Source organism: Pleurodeles waltl, chromosome 3_1, assembly GCF_031143425.1.
Source record: "Pleurodeles waltl isolate 20211129_DDA chromosome 3_1, aPleWal1.hap1.20221129, whole genome shotgun sequence".
Classification (NCBI taxonomy): domain Eukaryota; kingdom Metazoa; phylum Chordata; class Amphibia; order Caudata; family Salamandridae; genus Pleurodeles; species Pleurodeles waltl.
This window is the reverse complement of record NC_090440.1, coordinates 1,925,866,087-1,925,892,206: the sequence shown is the minus strand read 5'-3', so window position 1 is coordinate 1,925,892,206 and position 26,120 is coordinate 1,925,866,087. Positions and strand designations below refer to the sequence as shown.

Sequence of the window (26,120 nt, the reverse complement as noted above, 5' to 3'; positions counted from 1 at the left end):
TTTTTATATATGTATTAAACCCCATCAAGGATTGTGCACCATGAAATCACGCAACATAGATTCAAGGAATAAATCATGCGACTTGTCAACTTGAAATACTACCAAGGAAATGCCTTCGAATGGTAGCGCACAGTAAATCACATTATTTATACATGAGGAAAGAATCGCGCGTCTTGCAGATTCGAGTGCCACCAAGAAACTGCCAAGAAATGGTAGCGCACAATGAACATCATGAATTAACCACACTGAAAGAATCGCGCGTCTTGCCGATTCGAATGCCACCATGAAAATGCCTTGGAAATGGTAGCGTACAATGAATATCAAGAATCGCACACAAGGAAAGAAACGCGTGTGCTGCCGATTCGAATGTCACCATAAAATTGCCAAAAAGTGGTAGCGCACTATGAATAACATGAATTAAAACACGAGGAAGGAATCGCGCATCTTGCCGATTCGAACGCCACCATGAAACTGCCAAGAAATAGTAGCGCACAATGAATATCATGAATTAATCTCAAGGAGAGAATTGCACATGTTGGCGATTCAAATGCCACCATCAAATTGCCAAGGAATGGTAGCGCACAATGAATAACATGAATTAATCTCAAGGAAAGAATCGCGCGTCTTGCCGATTCGAATGCGTGCATACAAATGCCATGAAAAGTCTAAACGCACAATTACACGCGCAAGAGCAAAATTTTTATTAACATAAAGAATTAGGCCCAATAATTCGAGCGTCTTCGATTACGGGGGTCGGGGGCCCAGCCCAACCTCCGCCTTACCGCCCTGACTAAGGATCTCTACTGTAGAATGAAGCACAGAGGCCTGGAAGGTCAAGGTAGGCCACCCGAACAGAAGCTCAGGAAGTTGCTGCTGCTCTGCACCGGGACCTCTGAATAGTGAGCACGTGGAGTTGGGCTGGCTCCTTTTTATAGAGTCTTGGCCCAGCCCACAACCACACCCAGGCATGCTGCAGGGAAAGCTTCTAGAAGGCCCTGGAAAGGGACCACACCCTGACTCACTCTGAAAGCCTGCAGCAATACATTGCAAATGAACAGTATTTATGAGCACCTTAAGAATGAATCTTCTGGATTGAATTCTGCAATGCAAAAGGTTAAATAATAACATATCATCACAATGCATAAATTACATTATTTTGAGAGTGTTGGGTTTTTGCATTCTGGACGCCCGTAGAGCGCGCACTGTCCTGGTGTTGACAAGTATACTCTATTGAGATACTTAAAATGGATCCAACAATGCCGACCATTCAAGGAGACAGTACGAGTCAACGAACAACAATAACACCACTGATCATCTGTGAGCTGCACCCCCAAATCTCTCTGCCATTCAATTTGTGCTTTGTTCAAGTCATTGAGACATGTCTTCTGTATGTGTGAATATAAACATGATACCAGTCTCTGGGGTTGGTCATTCAACAGCACCATGGATAAGGCTAGCATATCTGGAGGCTCCTGCATATCCTCCCCTAAGTGAGCTGCCATAGCATGTCTCACCCTATAATATTGATATTGGAGCAGTGTGGTCGGCCCCGCAATCCGTTCCTGTATTATTTCCTATGGTCTCATAACACCGTCCTCAAACAGATCCCCCATAGTGGTGATATCTAGGGTGCCCATGACCTGTATTAAACTCTTATTCCGCCACAACTCAAACCAAGCACACCACCCCAAGGGCACATGTGGAGAGTATAGTAGAGCTAACACCTGCCTACGTAATAAGCCATGCCGAGCACGCGCAACAGAATTCAGAGATGCCAGCTCGCTACAACGTCTATCTGGAGTATGGAATATCTTACTCTGCAACAGTAACGGGGATGCAAGCTTGAGTTCTGTTTGCAAAAACGGGATGTCACTGGACCCATGGACCCAGGTATGAGCGGCCGCAGCATGTGCGACCGTATAGTAGTTCTCCAGGTCTGGAGCACCTAGGCCACTCAGCTCATATGGGAGCGTCAGGGTGTGCCACCTAACTCGCGGCTGTTTACCCGCCCATGCTAGTTTGATAAGTAACCTTCTCAAAGCTGCAAAATATGTTTTCTGTAATGACATAGGGATGTTCTGAAATAGAAACAAAAATCGAGGGAGCACTAGCATTTCCATAAGTGCTACGCGCCCCATCAACGAAAGTGGGAGCCTAATCCACCTTTCAATGTCACCTGCTAGTGCCTCAAGAGCGACCGTATAGTTATCCGTCATCACCGCGTTTGGGTCCATATGGACTCTGATGCCCAGGTATCTGACCTAGCTTGCCTCCCACTTAAGGAGGAATCCCACATCTACCTCTGATGTCGCTGGCATCAGGGGGAATATAATGGATTTGCCCCAGTTCACTTTAAGACCTGAAAAGGTACCATACCGCGTGATCTCCTGCAGAACCGGAGCAACATTGAGCTGCGGGTCCTTAATATATAGTAATGTGTCATCCGCATAGGCCGAGAGTAGGTGGGTGTAGCCGGAAAAGCAGAAATCCCGATGACTGTGGTATTCCTATAAGGCACACGCCAAGGGCCCAGCTACAATTGCATATAGGAGAGGGGACAGCGGGAATCCCTGCCTGGTGCCCCTAGTGATAGGGAATTCATCAGTAACCATCCCATTGATTCTCACCCTAGCCGATGGTTCCCCGTACAGTGTGGACACCAAGCGCATAACAACGTCCCCCACTCTGAACCGCCGCAGAACCGCCTTCATAAAGCACCATTCCACTGAATCAAATGCCTTTTCGGCGTCCAAGAAAACCACCATAGCCCTCAGTTTTGGGTTTATGTTCTGTATGGGGCCAAACAGTGTTCGGAGATTCGTGGTGAGACTGTGGCCTCGTACAAACCCTGATTGCTCCGGCCACACCATTTTCGGAGGCAGCTTGGCTAACCGGTCCGCCAGTATCTTACCATAAATTTTAACATCCACATTTAATGAGGACAGTGGACGATAAGATGAGCACTGTACTGGGGGCTTACCCGGCTTGGGTAGTGTGATCAGCATTGCCTCGCGCATTGAAGGGGGCATAAGACCATTGTCTGCCATCTCCTGATAAACCTCCTTGAGATAGGGAACAGTAGATCTTTGTAGGCCTTATAAAACCTCACAGTGAGCCCATCAGGGCCCGGAGCCTTTCCTTCTGCCATACTACCTATAGCTTTGTCCACTTCTTCTAGCATCAAGGGTGCGCTGAGAGACTCCCTATCTACGTCTACCAATCTCAGCAGTTCAGTATGTACTAAATAATTCAGCAACTCCTCCGAATCCGGAGCGACCCTTGAGGTGTAAAGAGATTCGTAGTAGTCACAGAATCTGCTAACTATTAACTCTGGGTCCCGGATTTCACTGCCATCGTCTGCCTGTAATGTTGTAATCAAGTTACTTTCTTTGTTGGGACGAATCACATTCGCCAAGGCCGATCCCGACCTCTCCCCCTCCCCATACACCCTAGCCGTAGCTTATTTCCCCAGATGCTGAACTTCAGCCAGCACGGTGTCCTGAAACTCAGTCAATATCGCGCGCATGCAACTCGAAGTCTGGTCATCAGCGCCGAGCACCTGTTCCTGTTCTAACTGCGCTAGCTCCCGTTCTAGCGTGCATAGGTGCCCCCTGATTGACAGCAGAACTCCAGTGTGCTTGGAGATAGTGACCCCGCTGATATACACTTTTAATGTCTCCCACACCGTGCCCACACTAGCCACCAAACCCTTATTGATTTGGATAAAGTCTTTGATTGCCGTGGAAGCTCTTTTCGGAAGACTGAATCTAACAGCAAATAGGGAGGGAATCGCCATGAGAAGAGGGGGTGGACACCCGCATGCCGACAGTCACAGTCAATGGGACTGGGGAGTGATCAGAATATGTCCTCGGCAACGTAACCCCTGGGTGCGCGCCGCCCAAAAAACTCCTGGCAACTAACCACAAATCAATGCGTGTGTGCAAATTTTGTGCAGCCGAGTAGTGCGTATACCCGCCCCTGTCTTGATGCCTATCTCGCCATATATCCACCAACCCCAGGTCAGATGCCACTTTCGTCACTACTCTAGCTGCAGCTGCCAGCCTAAGGTCGCCCCTACCTGGCAAGCAGGGGATCCAGCGTACAGTTGAAGTCCCCCCCCCCCAAAAGCCTACCTTAGCAGCCAGGTTGTAGTAAAATTGAGGATTATCAAAACTTGGGTCATAGATCCCCACCAGCAAGAATGGAACAACATTCCCATCACACCGGGCAACTATATGCCTCCCTCCTGGATCTGCAACAACCTCCCTGAGGCCCACACCTGAGGAACGTGAAGCCCAGATCAATACACCCCGTGCATGAGTAGTGAAACCTGCTGCCACACATTGCCCTTGTAACCTTCTAGGAGTGAGCATGGGGCTGCCCGGTGCTAAATGCGTCTCTTTCAAAATGGCAAGATCCACTTTGTGTCTGTGTAAGTAGGCGACCGCCTTATGAACTTTTTGGGCATCATTTAAGCCTCTCACGTTCCATGTGACCAATTTAAGCCGGTCCGGGCTCCTCTTGTGATCTGGGTGCAAAGAATCATGTGACATTGAGTGCATGGTAATCACGATAGCCTGCCAGTCCCGTCCCGTTCATAAGTCTACAATCGCTTGATTGGATGTACAGAACAATAACTACAGTGAAAGTACAAAATAAGCCTCAACTACCACCCCCGCCCACAGCAGGCACTACCCCAACACGCCTAGCTGACATTAAACATTCAACTACCACCCTCCCTTACTTAAGTAAACTACCCCTATTCCCTTCTATAGATGCTTAGGTGGATGTTACCCAGCCGCTTCGTACTACACCTATGCGTCAGCCACCTGCAATTATAACAAACAAACTAGCAAGCCATAGAGTGAATCAAATTCCAAAAAGGTGATAAGCAAGGATCAAAAAAGCTCCTTCATTAATGCCAAAGAGTGCAAGAGTACCAATCGCGCCAACGGCAACCAGCAGACCATAAGTCCACAACTGCTCACCTATAGACAGCAAATCACATAAATCATAACAACATAGTTCACAACACCATGGTGCTAACGATGTCTCCCCCAAAGGAACATAACAGGAATGAACAATTCAATCTCCAGCTGCTTGGATATCGGTGTCTTCACCACCACAATCCTCACTCCTTGCCGCTCTACGCTTAATAAATTGAGCACGTTTTTTATGATCAGTAAAAAACAACGGCTTTCCGTCTTCCTCCACACATAACTTGGCTGGGTAAAGCATACGGTATTCCAGATGTAGGTCTCTAAGTTGTTTTTCCCCAGCAATAAATTGTCGTCTTGCCTCCTGCACTTGCAGTGTGAAATCCGGGTATAGCAAGATCGTCATGCCCTTATAATGCAGTGTCTTCAGTTCCCTGGCTCGGCGCAGAGCCACGTCACGGTCCCTGTAGTTTAGCAGTCTCGCTATGATAGGGCACGGAGGGGCACCCAGAGGTGGACGGGCCGCCAAAGAGCGATGGGCCCTTTCAACTATCAGCAAATCAGAGAAGGTGGTTCGCCCCAGCAGCTGGACTAGCAAGTGTTCAATGAAACTTTCCATGTTGTCGATCGCGGTGGAGTCTGCTATACCAACTATGCGTAAGTTGTTTCTCCTGGACCTGGCTTCCAAGTCGTCCACTTTGGCCTGTAAGTAGCTCACTCTTTTGCTCAGTTTGGTCTGCCCAGTGGTCAATTCCATTCGACCATCCTCTACCTTAGATATGCGCCTTTCCAACTGGTCCAGCCTCTCCGCATGTTTGTCTAAGCGTTCGGTCATTCTGTCCATGCGATAGGAGAGGGAGTCTATCTTCCCATCAACTTGGGTCAAGCTGTGCTGCATCGCCCCCCAGGATTTGTCTCAAGTCCTGCTCCTCACCTGTCGGCACCCCAATCCCCCTGCCTGGCCAGGTCCCGCATCAGCACCGGAGGGACAACCTGTCTTACGCCGGTCAAACTGCAGCTTGGCCTGGGTTTTGTCCGACTTGCCCCTTGTATGGTCCTCGGGGGACACGCAATACCAGCCAAGACTCTCCACACCACAGCGATGTCATGCGCCCCAGCTCGCGGGCACCAAATCCACTCCATGCAGCACTGCACTGTTGCTCTCTGGGCAGCCGTACCTCTCCTACCACACTGCCCCACTACCAGCCACACTGTCTTGCCTGGGCTGGAGTCCGATCCAGGCCAATGCGCCGCACCGCCAGCCGCCCAAGGACCACTTCCAATGTTACTGCCCCAGTATGCTGTCCCCGGGCGGTCATCCTCAAACTCAAATTTTAAAGGGGGGCTGTGGGGCTAATCTCACCAAGCAAGGAATTTCAGCACCACACTCTCGGGCGGCCAGCCGGCCAGCTGCACAACACTTTCTGCTGGGCCGCACAGCAATGGGCCGCACCCGCACCAGGCACGGCACCCCGACCGCGCGGCCCTCCATCACCGCACCTCAGCCCAGCCCGGGCAGTCTCCTCTCTCACTGCCGCTGCTGCCCCAGGGCACACCACAACACTGCGTCCGATCTCAGCCGACGCCCCGGCCACGACAGCCTCCACCTTCCTCTGCGGCTCCCCTGCGCCTCCGTGGAGCATCGTGGCGCCCCAGCCAGCGCCAGGAGGAGGAGCCGCCAGCCGGATCTGCTCCCAGGCACGCCGGCACACCGGTCTCCCTAGCCTCAGTCCCAGCCACCGCGGACACAGGCAATCTCCGCAGTTACCACCTCAACTTTCACCGCTGGGACACTGGCGCCGGCGATTGCAGTACTTAAACAGGTTTCGTACCTTGCTAGTAGTAGAGGATTACACACAGATTGTAAAGTGGCTGACGGAGCGCTCTCACAGCGTGGCCATCTTGCGGCCAGGCAAGTGCCACCCCCAGGTATGACCTTAAAGTTACATAAGTGCATGTTTGGGGTTGTTAGTGTGGAATACTTGGGTTTCCGATTATCTGCCAAGGGTTTAGAGTCCAGATTGAGTTTAGTTCAAGCCATATTGTATTTTCCTTCTCCTGTAAAGACAGAGCAAAATGTATTTCTAATTCTTCTGACAAAACGTATGAAATGCGTAATTTATTGAACAAAAAGGTGGAATGATGAATGTGAAATTTAATTTTCTAATGTCAAAAAGGAGTTGGCTTTTGCAATTCCTCTCAAACCTTTTGGCATGCAGTATCCATGTATTCTAGTAAGTGATGCCAGTCAGCGAAGAGTTGGTGCTGTAATTTTGCTACACAAAGAGGGTAAAGATGAAGCTGTAGCCTTTGCTCATAGGTGTTTTTGAAACGTGCAAAGTCCACATATTTAGTTATTGAATGTGAAGCTGACGACTGGTGAGGTGTCCATTATTTTAGATTCTGCTCATGAGGAGGGGAGTTTACCATCAGAGTTTATAGTAAACCCCTCATTAATTTGTCTCCTCCAAGGATGCAGGTAAGGCAACTCCCAGAATTGCTAAATGGCTACACAGATTGAATGATTTTGTGTACAAACTGGAGAACATTCCTGGTGCAAGGAAGATCTTGACTGATTGTTTATTATGATTGCTGGGAAGTATGCCACATACCAATTCTGATGAGGGAAACAAACACATTGTTGTGTGTTCTGTGACTGAACTGGTGGCATTGGTGATAGCCAGAAGTGAGCGAGACATAGCCATGGGTGAAAATCAGACTATAAAGAAGGTTTTGATTTTGTCCTTTGATGGCCACTCTAAAGTATCTAAAAGAAATGAACTATATTTTCAACTTGCTAATGAACTGTCTCTTCATCATGCTAATCTGAGACATGCTGAGCTTTTAGTGTTACCTACTGGGGTACGCATTAGAATGGTTGAGTTAGCTCACGAGGAACGCGTAAGTATGACATCCATGAAAAGGAAGTTGAAGGTTTTCAAGTGGTCAGATATGACTAGAGGTGGTGAACATTTTGTGTGAGATTGTGTATCCTGTTCCACTAGTGATAAATCTCACAATTCCTAACCATGTGGAGTCTATATCCAATCCTGACAAGGCTTGGGTGAAAATAGGTTATTATTGGACCCATCAATATGAGGAAATGACTAGCAACATTTGGAGTAGCTGTGGTAGGTTATTTTTCTCGTGTGTTGGAGGTCAAATGTATTAATAGTGTAACTTTGAAACATGCTATTGAATTTGTTGCCACATAAATGGCTAAAGAGGGTATTCCAGAAGAGTGTGGAACTTATAATGGGACACAGTTATTCTTAAGAGTATTTGAGGATCATATCACCATCATGGGCATTAAACATACCAAGATCTCTCTATCTCACCCTAGGATCAATGGTTTAGTGGAAAGGTTTAACAGGCTGATTATAGATAATCTGCAGTTATCTTTGGTCAATCATTTGCATTGTACAGAAAAATTAAAGAAAATGTTGTTGGTTATTCGTACCACTCCGAATAACTACACTGGGGTGTCCCCTTTTGTTTTAATGTAAGGACGAGCGTCGGCATCAAAGTCAGCAAGACCATGGATGGATGTTTCACATATGCCAGGTGAAAAAGAATTGAGATGGTTCCACAAAAAAGGGTAGTAGCCCAATAGTTCACTAGTATGCAAACCAGATTGTCTACTTTCAAAGAGATTAGGTCAGAGTGAAATTACGTGGTATTCTAAAGAAGGGTAGTCTAACGTTTCAATTTCAAGAAAGGTGGTGTGCGCGAAGAATGAAGTTGTTCAATTGGATGATGACAGGTGGTAGAATAGGGAAATGTTATCAGTTATTCCCCACAATAGTCCTTTTTTTAACCCCTTCGCTGCCATGTCTTTTCCCCCTCAGATGACAGGCCTTTTTTTGGCTATTTGGGGCGGTTCGTGCTTAGGCCCTCATAACTTTTTGCCCACATAAGTTACCCACGCCAAATTTGTGTCCTTTTTTTCCAGCATCTTAGGGATTCTAGAGGTACCCAGAGTTTGTGGGTTCCCCTGGAGGAAACCAAGAAATTAGCCAAAATAGAGCAAAGATTTTGTTTAAAAAAAAAAAATGAAACAAGAGTTGCAGAAGAAGGTTTGTGTTTTTTTCTCTGAAAATGGCATCAACAAAGGGATTGTGATGCTAAAATCACCATCTTCTCAGCTTTCAGGAACAGGCAGACTTGAATCAGAAAATCAAAATGTTCAACACCATTTTGGCATTTTGCTGGGACATACCCCATTTTTACTATGTTTTCTGCTTATAGCCTCCTTCCGGTTAGTGACAGAAATGGGTGTGAAACCAATGCTAGAAAAGTAGGTACAATTCTGAATTCAGCAAGGGGCCATTTGTGTAGATCCTACAAGGTTTTCATACAGAAAATAACGGCTGAAATAAAAAAATATTAAAATTGAGGTGGTAAAAGCCATTTTTCTCTACGTTTTACAAAATTTGGCAAAAAAACACTTTTTCCTCACATTTCGGTGATAGAAAGTTCTGGAATCTAAGAGGAGCCACAACTTTCCTTCCACACAGCATTCCCCCAAGTCTCCCGATAAAAATGGTACCTCACTTGTGTGGGTAGGCCTAGTGCCAGCAAAAGGAAATGCCCAAAACACTATGTGGACACATCAAAATTATCAAAATAAAACTACTTGTTTTTGCGGGGGCACCTGCGTTTTTGGTCCTTGGCTCAGCAGCCATATAGGGAAACCTACCAAACCCAAACATTTCTGAAAACTAGACACCCGAAGGAGTCCAAGGAAGTGTGACTTGTGTAGATCCCCCAGTGTTTTCTTACCCAGAATCCTCAGCAAGACTCAAATTTAGCTAAAAAAAAACAAATTTTTCCCACATTTCTGTGTGGGATCACCGCACCGGCACCAATTTCCTACCACCCAACATTCCCCTCAGTCTCCTGGTAGAAACAATACCTCACTTGTGTATGTGGGCCAAGTGCCCGTGACAGGGAGGAGTCAAAAACAGGTCAAACTTGAGAGGGGCACCAAAGCGAGTCCAAAAGGGCAGTTTAAAAAAAAAAAGTTTTTAGGTTCACAAGTGGGACAGAATTTTTATCGGTATAGATGCGACAATGCTGGGTGGTAGGAATTTTGTGGATTCCTGCAGATTTCGGAAGGTTCCATCACAAAAATGTGGGAAAAATGTGTGATTTCCAGCAAAGTTGGAGGTTTGCAGGGCATTGTGGGTAAGAAATTGATGCAGGTGCATGTGAAGCACACCACCCTGGATTCACCCGGATGTTTAGTTTTCAGATGTGTCTAGGTCTTGTAGATTTTTCTACATGGCAGCGTCCCAAAGTCCAAAAAGTGCAGCCCTCACCATTCCAAGTGGGACGATTTTGAGAGTTAGACAAGCTCTCATAGCCCAAATGTAAAACCTAAACCCAAAATAATCACATGTCCTCTTGCTTGCCGTGGGATAAGATGTTTAAGTGTGCAGGGGGACAACTGAAAGACTGTTACCCCCTCCAGTTGGGGTGGGGACATAACCATGCCCATACTGGTTGGTAGCCACCACCCGCTCTTTTTTAAAAATTCCCTGGCATCTAGTAGGCTTTCTGACCCCACCCCCCCGGAGAGTGGATCAGGGGTAATTGCCCCATCTGCCCTCCGGTGGGCAGAACAACTTTGTCACCATTTATTTGGGGTGGGGGCATGCCACCCCTACATTATCAATGTAAACAACAACAAAAAACCTGGTGTCTTATGGCTTCTGCCCCCGGGGGCAGATCAGTCTAATTATTATTGGCCGATCTGTCCCCAGGGGGAGCAGAAATGGCCTTAGATAAAATGCCCCCCCTTGGAGAGCCACCCTTGCCCCCGGGGCCGCTCCCCTTGTAATTTCAACAAAAAAACCAACTCCTTGGTGTCTAGTGACATTCCTACAGCACAATCGCTATGCGATCTTGCTGCAGGAATTCTCAGAGAGACATGAAAAGGGAAGGAAAAGCCTTTCCTTACCTTTTCATGCCTCTCTGCCTCCCCTGCCACCCGTACTGAGGAGAAACAAATCTGTTTCTCCTCGGATCGCGCAGGAAGTATGCTTCCAGAACGATGGGAAGTGACCTCTGATGCGTTCAGTGTGTGATCGCGCGCTGACATCACCAGATGTCACTGGGGTGGGGGTGGGGGTTGGAAGGGGAAGCGATTCCCCTTCCAGCCCTGCCCTGGGGGGTTGGGAGGGAGGCCCTCGGGGGGAGCGCTAGCACTTCCCCCGAGGGCCTCTAGCAGGACGTAATGGTTACATCAATGGTGCCTCAGTGCCACGCCACCGGACGTAACCATTACGTCCTTGGCAGCGAAGTGATTAACAACTGTGAACATGTCGGTGGGCAAGGTGATGATGTGTTGGATGGTGAGGTGAATGCTGCAGTGAGAATTCTGCTGCATTGAGTTTGCAAATTTCTACATAGACTCCATGAATTTATGGTAAACTGTTGAAATATTATTAATATTATTATTATTATTATTATTATTATTATTATTATTATTATTATTATTATTATTATTATTATTGTTATTTTTGTTATTATTATTGTTGTTGTTATCATTATTGTTGCTATTATTTTTGGAAAAGCTTCCTCGTTACTTGTTGGGGAGCAAGTTGGTGTCATAATTTTCTGCTTATATTGCCTTGTAATCCTGTTTTTACTATCTTGTACCATGTGATATAATATGTGTGTTTATTATAGTGTTTTTTTCTTTAGGTTTGTTTTCTTATTATTGTATATTTATTTGTTATGATATATGGGGGGAAGGTGTGCTGGATTCTTGTTGGAATATTGAATGCTGCTATCAGGGTTACATGTTCTGGGAATGGTGGCATGTTAGAGTTCAAAGTTGTGAAGTTGGGAAAGAGTTTTCTGGCGGCTCTAGGTATTTACCAGAATAAATATGAAGAAAAGATCCGTCTTTCTCTGCTTTTCATATTCCTAGCCTTGTTGGCTTGTAGCGTTCAACTTTCTCAAATTTAGACTTCTTTCTGTTTTTACAGCATAGTTAATTTGATTTAACATGATTAGTCCAGAGTCATATTTGGCACATAGGTTTTTCACTGAGGCTGGAAGGCCAAAAAAGAAATCTTCCATATTGGACACACCTTAAAAGAGCCAAACAGCCTAGTGGAAACTGATGATCCATGGTGTCAAATGCCACTCAAAGATCTAATAGGATCAGAGATGATGGCTCTATCGTGGCGCAGTGATGAAACTCATTAAAAGCTTCCAACCCCACAGGCTTGGTGCTACAGCTGAACCGAAAACCAGCTTGTAATAGATTTTTAGCTCAAGTAGTTTAGCCAAAATTGATAGTTAGTAGATAAGCCTATAATCTTCCCCAATCTCTGGATACAATGTAATGTTTTCATTAATACAACAACATGGGCCTTTTTAAGCATTTCTTGTACATTGCCTGTATGGAGAGAAGCATTAATTTCATTTGCATGGTTGTGTACCTTTCATAATAATTTCTTGCGAGGTCTCCCTGGGAGAATGTGAGCTCCAGAGCCAGCTGGCAGGCTATTTCTTACCCAGCGTTAATACACTTTTAGCCTTCAGGAGAGAGAATTATGAGAAATACTGAGAAATTTCTGCCAGAGGAAGGAGTTGATTATTATCAGGAACAAACTAAACTCTCCAAGCATATACGGGGTGTCCGATGTTGGTGATTATGGGTTCAAGGTGGTCATCAAATTTGTTAAATTTAATTATCAAATTTGTAACAAAACGTGTGTGCATGGCCCATTCCAAAATGTCTTTAATTGTTGCAAAAATAGCTTTGAAGATATTTGGAGCAGATCCCTAATATGCATTTGCATTTTTGACCGCCTTTTTGTAATTATTTCTATACATAAGCCACTCAAGTTAGGCCGAGGGTGAATAATCCTCATGCCAGGCACGTTTAAAGTGCAAGCCTCATCTTGGTAAGTTCTTTGGAGAACCAAGTACTGCTTGGTCTCTCTCGTTTACAAAGAATGACATTCAGAACAGAGGGGATGGGAGGACAACAACATCAAGTGCAGTAGTTAGTTGGCAATTATAAACATCTAGCAATGTGTAGGGGTCAACATAGTTTGCAGAGGAACAAGAATGAAGATGGGAGACCACATTATCTAAATCCAGCACATTCAGTTTTGACTCCAACTATATACACCTCTTCAGAAAGAATGCTCAAACTTGGCTTTTTGATCATGAGTAGAAGCCTGCATGCTGCTATTATCTGCTCATTGGCGAGCTCATTACCGTCCCTAAGTGGTAACCCCCAGGGTGAATGACAGCACTATGCAAATGGTCTTTACCTATTACAATATTGACCTGTGGTCTGTGGTATTTCTTTGTGTTAATAACTACAGTACACATTTGAGTAGAAAATGGGTTAATGAATGTGTCAACTTCTATAATTTAATTAAACTAATATAGTGTAACACTATGTACTTAAGGACATCATTGCTTGTGTTAGACTTTGTGAGGTTGCTACTCCCCCGGTAGTCACTCCTCTTTGCTTGGCATGTGCATGGCCATATTTGTGAGGCTAATCGAGCCTCACTCACCCTTGGCTACACCTTCATGGGGGTGACTAGCCTATAGCAGCACCTGAGGTATTGGTAAAAATGCCTATAAAGTGCCTTTTCTGGCAATAAGAATATGCAGCATTTACTAGAGACAGTCAGTCCCAACTGCTGTGTAATTTGAGAGTAATTTGTCTGAAGTATAGTAGTTTTATCCAGCTGATGCCCTGCTGCTTCAAACCAGGTAGACCTGCACAGTAGATTGCAGCTTTTGTGGTCAGTATTTGTCTATGCGTGTCCTCTCTACCTTCTCAACCATCAACCTCTTTTCTGTTGTGCAGCTTCCAAAATAACTTTGGATGTGGAGTGAGTCCAGAAGAAAAAGCCAAAGAGAAGAGAGCCTATGAAGTTATCCACAGGGAGCACAGCAAACTAGGCGCTATGAGCTTTGCTGAGATCGCTGTCCTAACTCTCTTCATGTTACTGGTTCTGCTGTGGTTCACCAGGGAGCCAGGATTCATGCCAGGATGGGCCACTATAAGCTTCAACCGCAACAAAGAGTGAGTGTCAATTTCAAGCAAAAGTGGCGTACTCTGAATGTGATATCTTTCACCCAAAGAGTGTCTGAGTCAACAGTACCACAGACAACACCAAAAATAATAACACTTCTCGAAGTATCAGCATCTGAAACATTCTCAGTATTCGAGACACATCCAAATGTTTTACTACCATAAACAATTAAGCAATACCTGAGATATATTTAGAAACCTTGCAGGTTTAAATGTCAGGAACACACCTCCTAGTCTCACTCACAGAAGTGTGTCTAAAAGTATCACTACCAGACACTTCCCAAAATCTCACTAATGTAGACAGAAGTTCTGAAGAGACACATGCTTGCGTCTCACTGATAGAGGCCTCTAAAAGTCTTCGGGCCATATTTCGAGTTTGACGGACGGGTTACTTCATCACAAATGTGAAAGATATCCCATCTGCTGTATTATGCTCTCCATAGGCTATTATGGGATCGTATAATGGCGGACGGGATATCTGTCATGTTTGTGGTGGAGTAACCCCCTCGACCAAACTCTAAATCAGACCTTTCGTATTAGACACACATCCAAAGGTTTCAGTGAAAGACACATAATAAATAGTAGATAGCAATGACACACATCCTGGAGATGCATTAATATAGACACACATAATTAAGTATCTCTAGCACAGACAAACATGCTGAGTGAATCTAGAGGTCTGGATTGACTGCACATCTTGAAGTCTGACTAACAAAGCCACACATCTTTATTTTTCATTAGCTGAGGCATCTAAAAGCCTTAGTGTTAGACAAATCCAGAACACTCAATACTAGACACCAGGCTTTGTCCGTCTTTAAGGGTGGAGAGACCCCCCCCCTTTTTTGAAGAGTGTGCAAAGTGTGAGCAAAGGTCAGCCTGACAGACACTCTTTAGGTTCAGATTAGACAGCCAGGCAGTATACATGTGCTAAATGCGCAGGCACGTGGCAGCCTGGGCTGAACTTTGCTTGGCTGAGGATTTCACAGCCCTGTGGGCGTGATCTCCTCAGCCCTGCAATGTGCCTTGAGGTATTCTCCCTCATGATGAGGTGACATGTCACAGATAAAGCCAATCAATCAATCAATCAATCAGTCGTTTTTAGAGCATGCTACTTACACATAGGGTCTCAAGGCACTGAGGGGTATGTCCTAAGGGTTCAGTCGAAGAGCTAGGTCCTGAGGTCCTTCTTGAATTGAGGTAGTGATGGCGACTGTCTGAGGTGGAGAGGTTAGGTGTTCCAACATTTTGCCGCAAGGTAGGTGAACGATCTTCCTCCAGCCAAGGACTTCTTTATGCGTGGTACAGTGGTAAGTGAAAGGTGGGAGGAGTGGAGAGGTCTGGCAGGGGAGTACCAGGTGATGCGGTGGTTGAAGAAGTTGGGTCCAAGGTTGTAGAGGGTTCTGTAGGTGTGTACGAGGAATTTGAAATTGATCCTCTACTTGACGAGTAGCCAGTGGAGGTCTCTCAGGTGTCCTGTGATGTGTTTTCGGCGAGGGATGTTCAGGACGAGTCTGGCAGCGGCGTTCTGGATTTGTTGCAACTTGATAACGTTCTTCTTGGTGGTCCTGGCATAGAGGACGTTGTCGTAGTCCAGTCTGCTTGTGATCGGTGCGTGTGTCACAGTTTTGTGGCAGTCGCTTGGGATCCATCTGAAGATCTTTCATAGGAGTCTGAGGGTGTGGAAACAGGTGGAGACGACAGAATTGACCTACCTAGTCATGGTAAGCGCTGAGTCGAGGACGCTGCCGAGGATTAGTGCATGGTCTGTGGGGGGCTGCCAACTGTTGATGGCCACCAGGAGTCATCCCAGGCTGAGAAGGATGGTCCCAGGATGAGGATCTTGGTCTTGTCTCTGACTTGGCTTGACTCTGTGACAACTCGGCCCTGGGCATTTCTGTTTTAAGCCCTGAAGTGTACAGGGCCGAATCGTCACTGAGTGAGGTGGGGTCAGCAACTCTCTCTGACAACATCCCACACTATGACAAGTAAGGGACTGCCGCATCCTCTCACTGGCTGACCTAGGGACAGCCAGTGAGATGGGGAGGCAGTCCCAACCCTCCAGGAACCTTGGAGGCTTCACTCCCATGACCCAAGATCACGCTGCAGCCCAGTACGTTTTTTTTGTGTGTTTAGTGCATGCATGTGGGTGTGTATGTATGAATGTATGTATATTAGTTTGTGTGTGTGCTGTGAACGGATGTGTGCTATTGAATGGTGGGTGTATGTGTGCATGCATGTTAATGTATTGGTGTGCATGAGTGTGAGTGTGTATGTATGCATGTCTGAAACCCTCCCCCCTCACCTGCTCAAATTACTGGCCGGCTCTGCTAGACACATTCTAAAGTGCAGATACTGGAAACACAACTGAAACCCACCTCGAAGTATCACTAACAGAGAAAGATACTTAGAGTTCTGTGTAAAAGTGACATCTAAACCTTCTACTATTAGAGATATATCCTAAATTATCCCCACCAGTTGCATACAACTTGTTGATATCATTAACACAAGAAATCTTAATACCACATCCAGTTATGTTAGTATCAGGAACATAAATTTAGAAGTCTATGCATTGGAGACGCACATTCAGAAGTTGTCAAAGCTTTTGACATATCCTTTAGCCTCAATTCAAAAGAAACACTTTGAGGCCTTAGGCTGTTCATAACTAGTCCAGGGGTAATCCTGATTCAGGCAGGAAACAGGCACAGGAATTTCCATCTTAATCAGGATTACGTTTTTTTGTGTGGAAATAACAGCACCTTGTTCATTTTCCATTAAAGTTTCATCAGGGAAAGCCTGGTGAGATGAATGATATTGGAAAAGACCTGGAAACGACCTGGTGAAGTGCCAGTGGCAAAAAAATGTATGGTATTCAGAGACAAACTGTGAATATTGTGTGGAAACGCCCATTCTCTGACTATTCTCCATTCCCATGTCCCAGGTTCATAACTGCAAGAGAATGCTGCACCTGGAAATTACCAATCTCTTAACAGCGACTGTAATGTAGGGTCAATTTAGAGTTTGATCATAGCAAGCAATATGCTGCTGTCAAGAGGAGACTGCTAAATCTGCAGGAAAATCCAAGAGTATTTCTGAACCATGCTATGACTACAACTCTATGGTGCCAGTCAATAATGTGGAATTGATGTAGGTGCATGCTGAAGTTAAAATTCAATATGTGGTAGACCATCGTTCTTCCATAGTATTTATAGTTGTAAAAGTTCTTAGTGGAGATGGATGTAACCACAGCTAGTTAGTCTATGTGTCTGGAGAAGTCAGCAGATCAGACCATTTGACTTACCTGTTGAGGGTGGAGAGGATTGGAGGTGTAGGAGTGATTGAAGGAGAAGAAACCGTTGGGACAGGCATCAAGTTGTGGAGTGAGGAAGTCAGCATCTAATCCTGACTTGCTGGACGTATGTGTTTGTGTTTATGGCGGTGGCTAGGGACGTTGGAAAGTGTGAGGATCATTGGACCTGTCCCCAAATGGCATGAAAATGAAATGCAATGCTCGCTTTGTGCCCTCGTTTTATAGGACCAGGATCAGCCTAATCTTGTGCCCAAGGAGCCCTGAGGCAAGGGAACCAACCCCGGAAATCCCCTGGTAAGATAAGGAAAATGTTAACGTTTTTCAGAGGGCCTTGCTCAGTGAAGGCTAAAGGTACAGGCAGCACAGTGATCACTCAATCCCATATCTGAGGGTGGTGAATGGCTCCTCCAAAACCTCGCCCCATGGAGACAGACAGTCTTTATACATTTTCCTTATTGCTCATTCCCCAAATTGCCTCACAATTTATTCTCTCATTTATGTTATTTCTCCTATTCTGACTACCACATCATTATGTACTCCTGCTGATGACAGTGATTCTCCTTTTTCTGGCACTTAAATATATTCAGTGGATCGTAACACATGACTCCTAAATCTCTTCTGGTTCTTTCAATTAGCTTATTCTCCATCTCTTCTATTTTGACTTAATTGGTTCTCTGCCATAATCAGTCTTTCATATCCTGATTCTCCCATGTTTTCTCTTGCTTTTGAAATCTCTCCTCTTATTCTTCATCTTTATTCTAATGCCTTATAAGTCTCCCTTCTATGTCTTCCCTTCTCTCTTTTTGATTCTGATAGTCTTCTTCTAGCTACAAAGTCTTCAGTCTCTGACTTCTTTATTTCGTTCCACTTTCATTTCCCCTCTATTAGTCTTTTTAATCTTTATTATCCTTCTCTTATTTCTTATATCCTGCCTCCTTTGTCGCTTTTACTTGCTCTTACATGTCAGGTGTTGTAATTCGTAGGTCTCTGTTTTTTGGTGGCTCCTCCTTAATCACTTTTCACTTGACTCTTCATTGTGCCACTTTTAGCTCAATACTCTCTCCAGTATACTGCAGCAAAAGTCTTCTGGGACCATCATTACTTTTATCTCTCTTGGCTAATGTGACATACCTCTCCTTCCCCTGCATTTTGTTTTAAAGTTCCTTCTTGTGAATCTTCAGACCCCACATTCTGTCCTCTCCTATCCCTATTCCCCTTTTTATCACTCCTCTATCACTTTTCCTGAATACCTCCTTTTCTTATTCACCAATTTCCCATTGCTCATCTGTCTAAGTCCCTTATCTTAATTATTGAGTTTCCTAGCTGCCTCATAAAATTTCTCATTCATTTACCACTATACTTATCCCGGAGTCTCTCTCTCTCTCTACCTTTGAGTACACTATTTCGTCTCTTGTTCTCTAATCTCTTCTTAATGAATGACAGACTAGTAATGGTGGGTTTGATGGCTCAGTGGACAAATGATTACATTGCAGGGATTTATGTGAGATCCCATGGTCACAGGTTTAAATCCCAGCGGGTCTATTTAGCCTTTCATTTTTCTAAGGTGTATAAAATGAGTATAAATATGTCTGTTAAGTCATCTTTCCGCTTGTCCATATCTTCTCTCTTAACTTTTCAGATCTTATTTTATCTTAGCGCTAAATTATATCTTACCTCTCCTAAACAGTCTGTCTCTCCTTACTTCTCATGCCATCGATAATGCCTTATCCCATTTTCTCTGTCTTTCATCAGTTCTCCCTGTTGGTTGATACCCTTGTTTTTTTCCTACAGATATGTCACAGATGCCACTGTTGTCATCTTCATTTCGCTCATGATGTTCATCTTCCCATCGGAGGTTCCTACCTTCACCTTTGGGAACTCAGAAGATTCGGGTAAAGTAGATCTCCGCTTTTGAGCATGTTAGAAGAAAATAGTTCAGAGAGAAGACCTTCATTGTCTGAAATCAAAGGACAGGCAGGGTAGAACTCTAGGAGATCTTCTTGGCTGATACTTTCCATTCCCCCTATTGAAAACAGTCAGACAAGGTAAAACTGTACTAGTGATACCCGTGAACACGGAGGACCTCCTTGCTGAAGACGTCCGTTCATTGAACGGAAAAAGGTCTTTCAAAGTAGAACTCTATGGATGAGGCCTGTGCACGGATAAACCAGTCAGGCACGTGTTTAAAATCATAGAAGTAACTTAATATTTCATTCCTGTGGCAACCTTTTTCAGAGCTGCATGAGCATGGGAGTAGTTCGAATATGGTAGCTAATATGGACCACTTCCTGTTTAGGAAGAAGCACTACGGTAGAGGGGAATGGTACCTACCATTGTTGGTTGTGATTTTTTTTACAGTTCAGGCTTGCATTTCAGCAACCAGCTGCTTGCTATTGCGGTCCTAGATATTGCCTTTAATCCATGACTCAGATGTAGAGCACCCCCAACTCCTCCTAAGCATTGCATAGCAACATGGCCTGAGGACCAGAAAGAGAACATTGGTCCAATGCAGCCCCTTGAATCAAGCATTTGGTCCCCATTCACTGAGTATGTTGGTTACTTTTTCTGGGCTTCAAGGGGTGCGGGATTAGGAGCTCCAGTTTCGTATCTCAACATTTGAATGTTTTTTTTATTTTATTTTTTATGAAATAGAGCCTCTGAAATATTCTGCTTTAATACATGTGTGCCCTGCCACGTAATAATGTCAGGGCTGGTTCTCGCCTTGATTGCCTCTATTGTCTGAGCAGCTATGTGCTTAAAATCACCTGAATGTTATTTGAGAAAGGGAAGCAAAGTTACTCATGGCTGCCTTGAAGGGAAAGTCAACAACCCAGTCTAACTCATGGACTAGCTCCTAAATGCATTCATCTAGTCACCACCTGAATAGAAGCATGAAAAAGAATAAAGATGCGATATCTCATCTTTCCAACATAGTAAAAAATAGACGAGGTTCAGGGAGCGCTTGTCATCTTCTTTGATCTAGCTGTGATCGAAATTCCAACATACAACCTCGTTTTAGTTTTAGAGCTAATTCCGCAAGCAGCATTGCCCCCATGCTATTGCACTTGCCAATTATATTGAAATTTTTCAAATCCCCTTGCTGGGCATCTTTGCGGATGCATCCTTAAGCGCATCAACTTGAGCTGCTACAGATGCTTCAGACTCAGTGCTGCCGACTGGCACTGCCGCACAAAAGTCTACTTTAGTCAGAGCCGTGGTTCCTTTTATGCGATTGACTCCTGTAGCTGAGAAGCTAACCTTGAAGCCACTTCGAAAGCAGGTGTAACAGAACTTACAGACCTTGGATGTTGAGTTAGAAATGCATCTAGAAGAATAAGTTCCAACAAATATCTCCCATCACTAGGTCTGAGATGTTTAGTTTCTTCCACGACCTTTTTGTTTCTGACTCCAGGTTGGTGCTTCCAAACGATGATGAGGATAGTGACGCAGACAACCCTCTTCCAGGAGTTTGCTCTGACTGAGCGCTCCTTTCTAAAATGAAACAAAAAACACCACTGGGCTTGATACTTCATCTATAACTCTGCTCCTGATTCTTAAAGGCTCAGACTAAGGCAAGCAGGTTTGCTTTGCCATAATTGTGAAAGAACCTGCAGAACCTTTGGCTATCCCACTGCAGTCCATTCAGCCTAAGTCTACTCCGTTTACAGATATTTTAGTGGATAAACAGTCCTTTGAATGTATCATACCCCTCCATAAAGTAATTGTGGAGCAAATTATTAAAGCCTGGGAGAAGATACAAATTTGCCCAGAGCTTTCTAGGGGATAGTTTCTCTTCAGTGAGAAGGTGGATAACTGCTTGGAGAGATATGACACTTCCATCAGCATTACTGGAATTTCAGGGAGTTTTGGCACAGTCACTGACACAGCAGAAGCAGCAACAATTCTCTCAGCAACATTTTTTTCACCTATACAACGGTAGGGACTCATGTCTTTCACCCCAGCCAATTAAAAAGCTGTGTAGGAAGCTGGGATCTAGAACGGGGCAGATTATCCCACCATTGTGCAAAACTAGTTTCCAGTCAGGCAAACACGCTTTCACCAAGACAGTTATCTACTGCTTAGTAGTGTAGAATTCAAATGGAAGGCTAATTCAGGAAATGTGTGTTAATTGTCAGCAGTTCTTAGCACAATTTTGTATCGTGAAACCACTTAGCAAAGCTCGTAGACAAATTTAGTTAAATCAAAAGTATTTCAACGTGAGGCCAAATCCATTCAAAGTGGATATGTCACTGCAGTTAGAGAGTTTTAAAGTGACAGTTCCACTCCACATGGCTTCTCCATCCTGCATTGGATTGACTGCAGTGTGTGAAAAAACTGAGGTGTCAGTGGTAGTGAAAAGCTCTGAAATAGAGTAACTGTGGAAGAATGATCATTTTCACTATTCCAATCCCCCTAGTCATAGATACTGGTAATTTGTTCCACTTGTCTATATTTGAGGTCAGTCTGTCTATGCACATCCCATAGTTGGTGCAGTGTATTGTATCAATGTCTTTATGATATTGAGTGCCCAGAAATCTGATCGGGCCTTCAGTCCAAATCAGCGGGTATTTTAGCATCACTTAGGGCCAGATGTATCAAAAAGTTTTGCACTCACAAACGGTGCGAATCGGTAAATTCGGCCGTTTGCTAGTGCAAAACAGTGGTCTGCACAGGCATGAAATGCATTCGCAGACCACAAATAAGAAATCGCTAAATTTGCGATTTCTTGCGTTGCGACCTGGAAATTGCGATTCGCAATTTGCGATTTGCAATTTCCAGGTCGCAAGGCTATGCTGGAAAAAATGGCAAATTGCGATTTTTCCAAAAATGGCATTTTGCACTTGCAAAATACCATGAAATGCAACCAGGTGGTAACCTGGTGCAAAATTTAAAAATGCAGTAAAACTGCATTTTTAAATTTAACATGTAAAGCACACATGCCCTTTTGGCATGTGTGTACCTTACATGTTAAAAAAAAAAAAAATTGGGGTGCAGGAGAGGGGGCCTTAGGGCCCCAGCACCCTGGCCTTTTGCATTTCCAAAATTGCGATTTCTGGTTCAGAAATCGCAATTTTGGAAATGCAAAAAATTCGCAGCTATGGGCCAACAGGCCCATAGCTGCACATGGGGCTGGTATCGCAATTTGCGATTCGGCAATAGCATTTGCGATTTTTAAGAAATCGCTATTACCGATTCGCAAATGTGATACATGGCCCTTTGCGAGTCGGTAATAGCGATTTCTTAAAAATCGCTATTACCGAATCGCAATGGGCTGTGATGATACATCTGGCCCTTAGTGAAGTCAGTCAATGGGGTCATCATAGATTTGTCCCAGTTAATTGTAGGCCCAGACCACCTCCCATAATGTGGTATTTCTCATATTATTGGGCTCAGTGTGTCTGATGGGTTCTTAATCTTTAGCAGTAGAATATCAAGAGTACTATGCATCTGCCAAATGTAATGCCTCCCTCTTCATGATATTCTTGCAGGATACTTGCTAGGGGCTCCAGCACCAATGCAAATAATGTCAGAGAAAGCTGACACCCCTGTTGGGTGCTACACTGTATACAGATTGACTCAGACAGCACCCAATCCAGCCTATTGTTAGCAGTTGGTTGGTTATATAGGACTGCAGCCCATTTTATCAGATCTCGCCCCAGTCCCATCCGCTCCAGTGTGGTGAAGAAAAAAGGTAATTCCATGGAATCAAAGGCCTTAGCCACATTCAAAAAGATAGTAGCTGCATTGATATCTGGATTTATTTGGTGCGTAATCATGAACAGCGTTCTTAGATTGTCCGGTGTTGATTTCCCAGGGATAAACCCCGATTGGTCTAGCAACTTTAAGCCATGTAGTAGTAGTAGTCTTGCTGCTGTAATACTTGCTTGTATTTTATTGCCAATATTTATTGAGGATAGCGGGCGGTGTGACTCACATTGCTCTGGAAGTTTGAACAGTTTTAAGAGCTCAGTCACCAATGCTTCTCTCATCGTTGGCTGCAGGTATTCCTTTGACAGTGCCTCCTCATAGCAACGTCTAGCAAAATTGGTGCTAGATCCTCAATGTATTTTTTATAGAGCTCACCCATAAGCCCATCACTACCGGGTGCTTTGTTGTTGTTTATGTGTCTTAATAGTGCCTCTTACTTCTGCAAGTGTAATTGGTGCATAGAGGGTTTCCCGCTCAGTTTTCTTCTACAAGACCAATGTTGCTCAAGATACTGGCTAATGTCAGCCTCAGAGTCGGTCACCTCTGTTTTGTACAACTTTGTGTAATAGTAAATTCCCATATAACATCAGCGGTCTGTGACTTGATGATCCGTTATCCTCTAATATAGAGACCACCGTAGATGTCGCCCATCAAGGTCTAATATGGCTAGCTAGTATGTGTCCTGGTCTGTCCCCCTCACCAAGTGTCCTAACTGCTTTATATTCGCATAGCAATTTTATCTCTCTAGCTACTTCTTGCCTGTATTTCTGTGTTTTAGTGTGTAACTCCTGTAGTGTGGTGGAAGTGCTCCTTTCACTGAGTAGTGTTTCCAGTCTCTGTAGCGCTCCTTCAAATCTGGCTAGGGTATGTCAGATCGATTTTAGTATACCATATCCCTTGGGCATGCATTCCCCCCTCTAACTATGACATTAAAGTCTTCCCATAATACACCATAGATATCCACTGTTCCTGTATTTTCTTTGAAATAGTCTACAAATCCCTGCCTTCCCTCTTCACTAAATGCAGTGTCTAAAAGCATGGTAGTGTAACTGGCAATTACCACACGCATGTCTGTGATGGTACTGTCAGTGTTAGTGCTACAGGGGAGTGGCCAGAGTATGTGCCTGCCATATGTTGAATGTCCTATATCCATCCAGCTATGTTTGTCAATCCTAGCCAGTATTCTACTCTATAGGCCGCTATGTAGCAAGTGTAACTCTGTTCCCCTGGATGTTGTATCCTCCGTAGATCCAGTAAGTTGTGATGGTGCATTAAGCTGTTAATTGTGTCCCTCTCCTTAGGGTGAATTTCCCTTCTATCTCTGGTATTAGCTAATGCAGGATATAACTTCACATTGTAGTCTATCTCCACAACAATATTGAAGAGCCCGCCTGTTGCACTTTTGAAAACAGTTCTGAGAAATAGTTGGGTGCATCATAATTAGGGCTGTAGGAGTTGATTAATGCCATCGTATGTGTGTGTATAGGTGTCCCTCTATTATCACAGATCTGACTTTTGGGTCCACAATAGCCTTAATGTCCATGTATTGAAGCCCCCTTCGAATAAATATCACTACCCCTCTGGTATAAGTCGAGCATGAGGTGAAAAATCTTTGAGCTCCAGTGTTTTGCTGTATGTTGCTCATGTGCGCCACTTAGGTGTGTCTCCTGTATGCCTAATATCCAATAGCGTTTTGTGTCGCATGTGCCAGTAGTTGGTGGGAATTTTTGGGGTTGTTCAGGCCTCAAAAATTCCCGGTAAGTAATTTGACCTTACATCTAGTGTTCTGTATTGAAATCCACTATTATCAGTGTGTCATAGGTGTGCATATTATCTCCATATACTGCTTAAAGTAACAGCTATTGTGGCAGCAATAACAGTGACCCTGTTAAACCCATCTCACCTCCTTTCCACACTGAATTTCAACTTTCCAGTGATGTGTCCTAGTCTCCTGTTAACAAAACTTAACCCAGAAATAAATAATAAAAAAATGTAACAGTCTGCCTAAAACCTCCAACTGTGTAGCCATGGCTGGTGGAACGCCACAAGAGATATCAGTGTTCCGAACTGCCCAAAATCTATGTAGCAGGCATCCGGTGGGTCCCCAGCCACACATTTTTACAATCAATCACCTTCTGGATTCCTTCTACAATTCTATTGATGTACTCCCTAGTTTGTCAGACCATCTCTTCCCAGGGGTATCATGGGCACGCTTAGTCATCCATAGCACACTCCCAGTCTAGTCTTTAGTTCAGGGATGAAATTAGTTTCTTAGCCACTGTAATCTCATTGTACAGAATGTGCAGCATTCCTCACAAGCCTTATGCTTGATAGATTGAAATATCAAGGGTGTTTGAGCACGTCCCTGGTCATAAATACAAGTGCGCCCTGTTATTGTCATTCTACATTTCAGGTTGTGATGTGTTGAGTTTTCTGGGGTTTTATGACTACAAGCCTGTTATGAAGTATGCTTATTCAGGAATTCTGCAGCTGCTTGAGGCTCTGAGAAGATCTGTACCTTCCTAGACCATGAGAATTGAGGAGACTCAGGATGCATCTAGGTCTCTACGTTTTTTCTTGATATCTGGAAATTTACTGTGTTCTTCTTGGTCAGAATTTGTGAAGTTTAGACATATTGATATTTTAGTTGCATTACATTCCAGTGTCCCTTTTTCTCCTACGAGCTCTAGGATCCTGTCTCAATCTCAGTAGCACAGTAATTTTGCTATGACTGATCTCTCAGGTGTCCCAGGAGGTGGTCGTGGAGCAAGTGAGCAATGTGCACGCTCAATCATGAGCAAGCGAGTCAGGTTCTCTCTTCCAAATAACAAAGTTAGCATGGTTCCGATGTAATCTTCTTTCTACCCAGCCTTTCTTTCATCCCATTGAGGTGTCCTGTAAGGGTTTCTACTGCTCCATCAATAAGGGGCCAGTTTATTGTGCCTTTCCAACAGTATAGATCTAGGATCCAGTTCATTTGTCTCCTTCTGAGTATCTTCCACAGCGCTAGTAGTGCCTTCTGCAGGATTTTTCTCTACAACCCTAGTGCTTTTGTTGCCTTCAAACGTGAGGTGTGATTGTTTTTCATTGC

At 44.4% G+C, this 26,120-nt stretch overlaps 1 protein-coding gene across 1 annotated transcript in view; it reads left to right on the top strand.

The window, feature by feature from the left end:
• Positions 1-26,120, top strand: part of LOC138285789 (solute carrier family 13 member 2-like) — a 700,806-nt gene that overhangs the window by 455,906 nt on the left and 218,780 nt on the right. Inside the window, exons 11-13 of the mRNA XM_069226167.1 lie at positions 13,786-13,994; positions 15,233-15,245; positions 19,112-19,212. Coding sequence (XP_069082268.1) covers positions 13,786-13,994; positions 15,233-15,245; positions 19,112-19,212 — 323 coding nt within the window. The remainder of the gene's footprint in view (positions 1-13,785; positions 13,995-15,232; positions 15,246-19,111; positions 19,213-26,120) is intronic.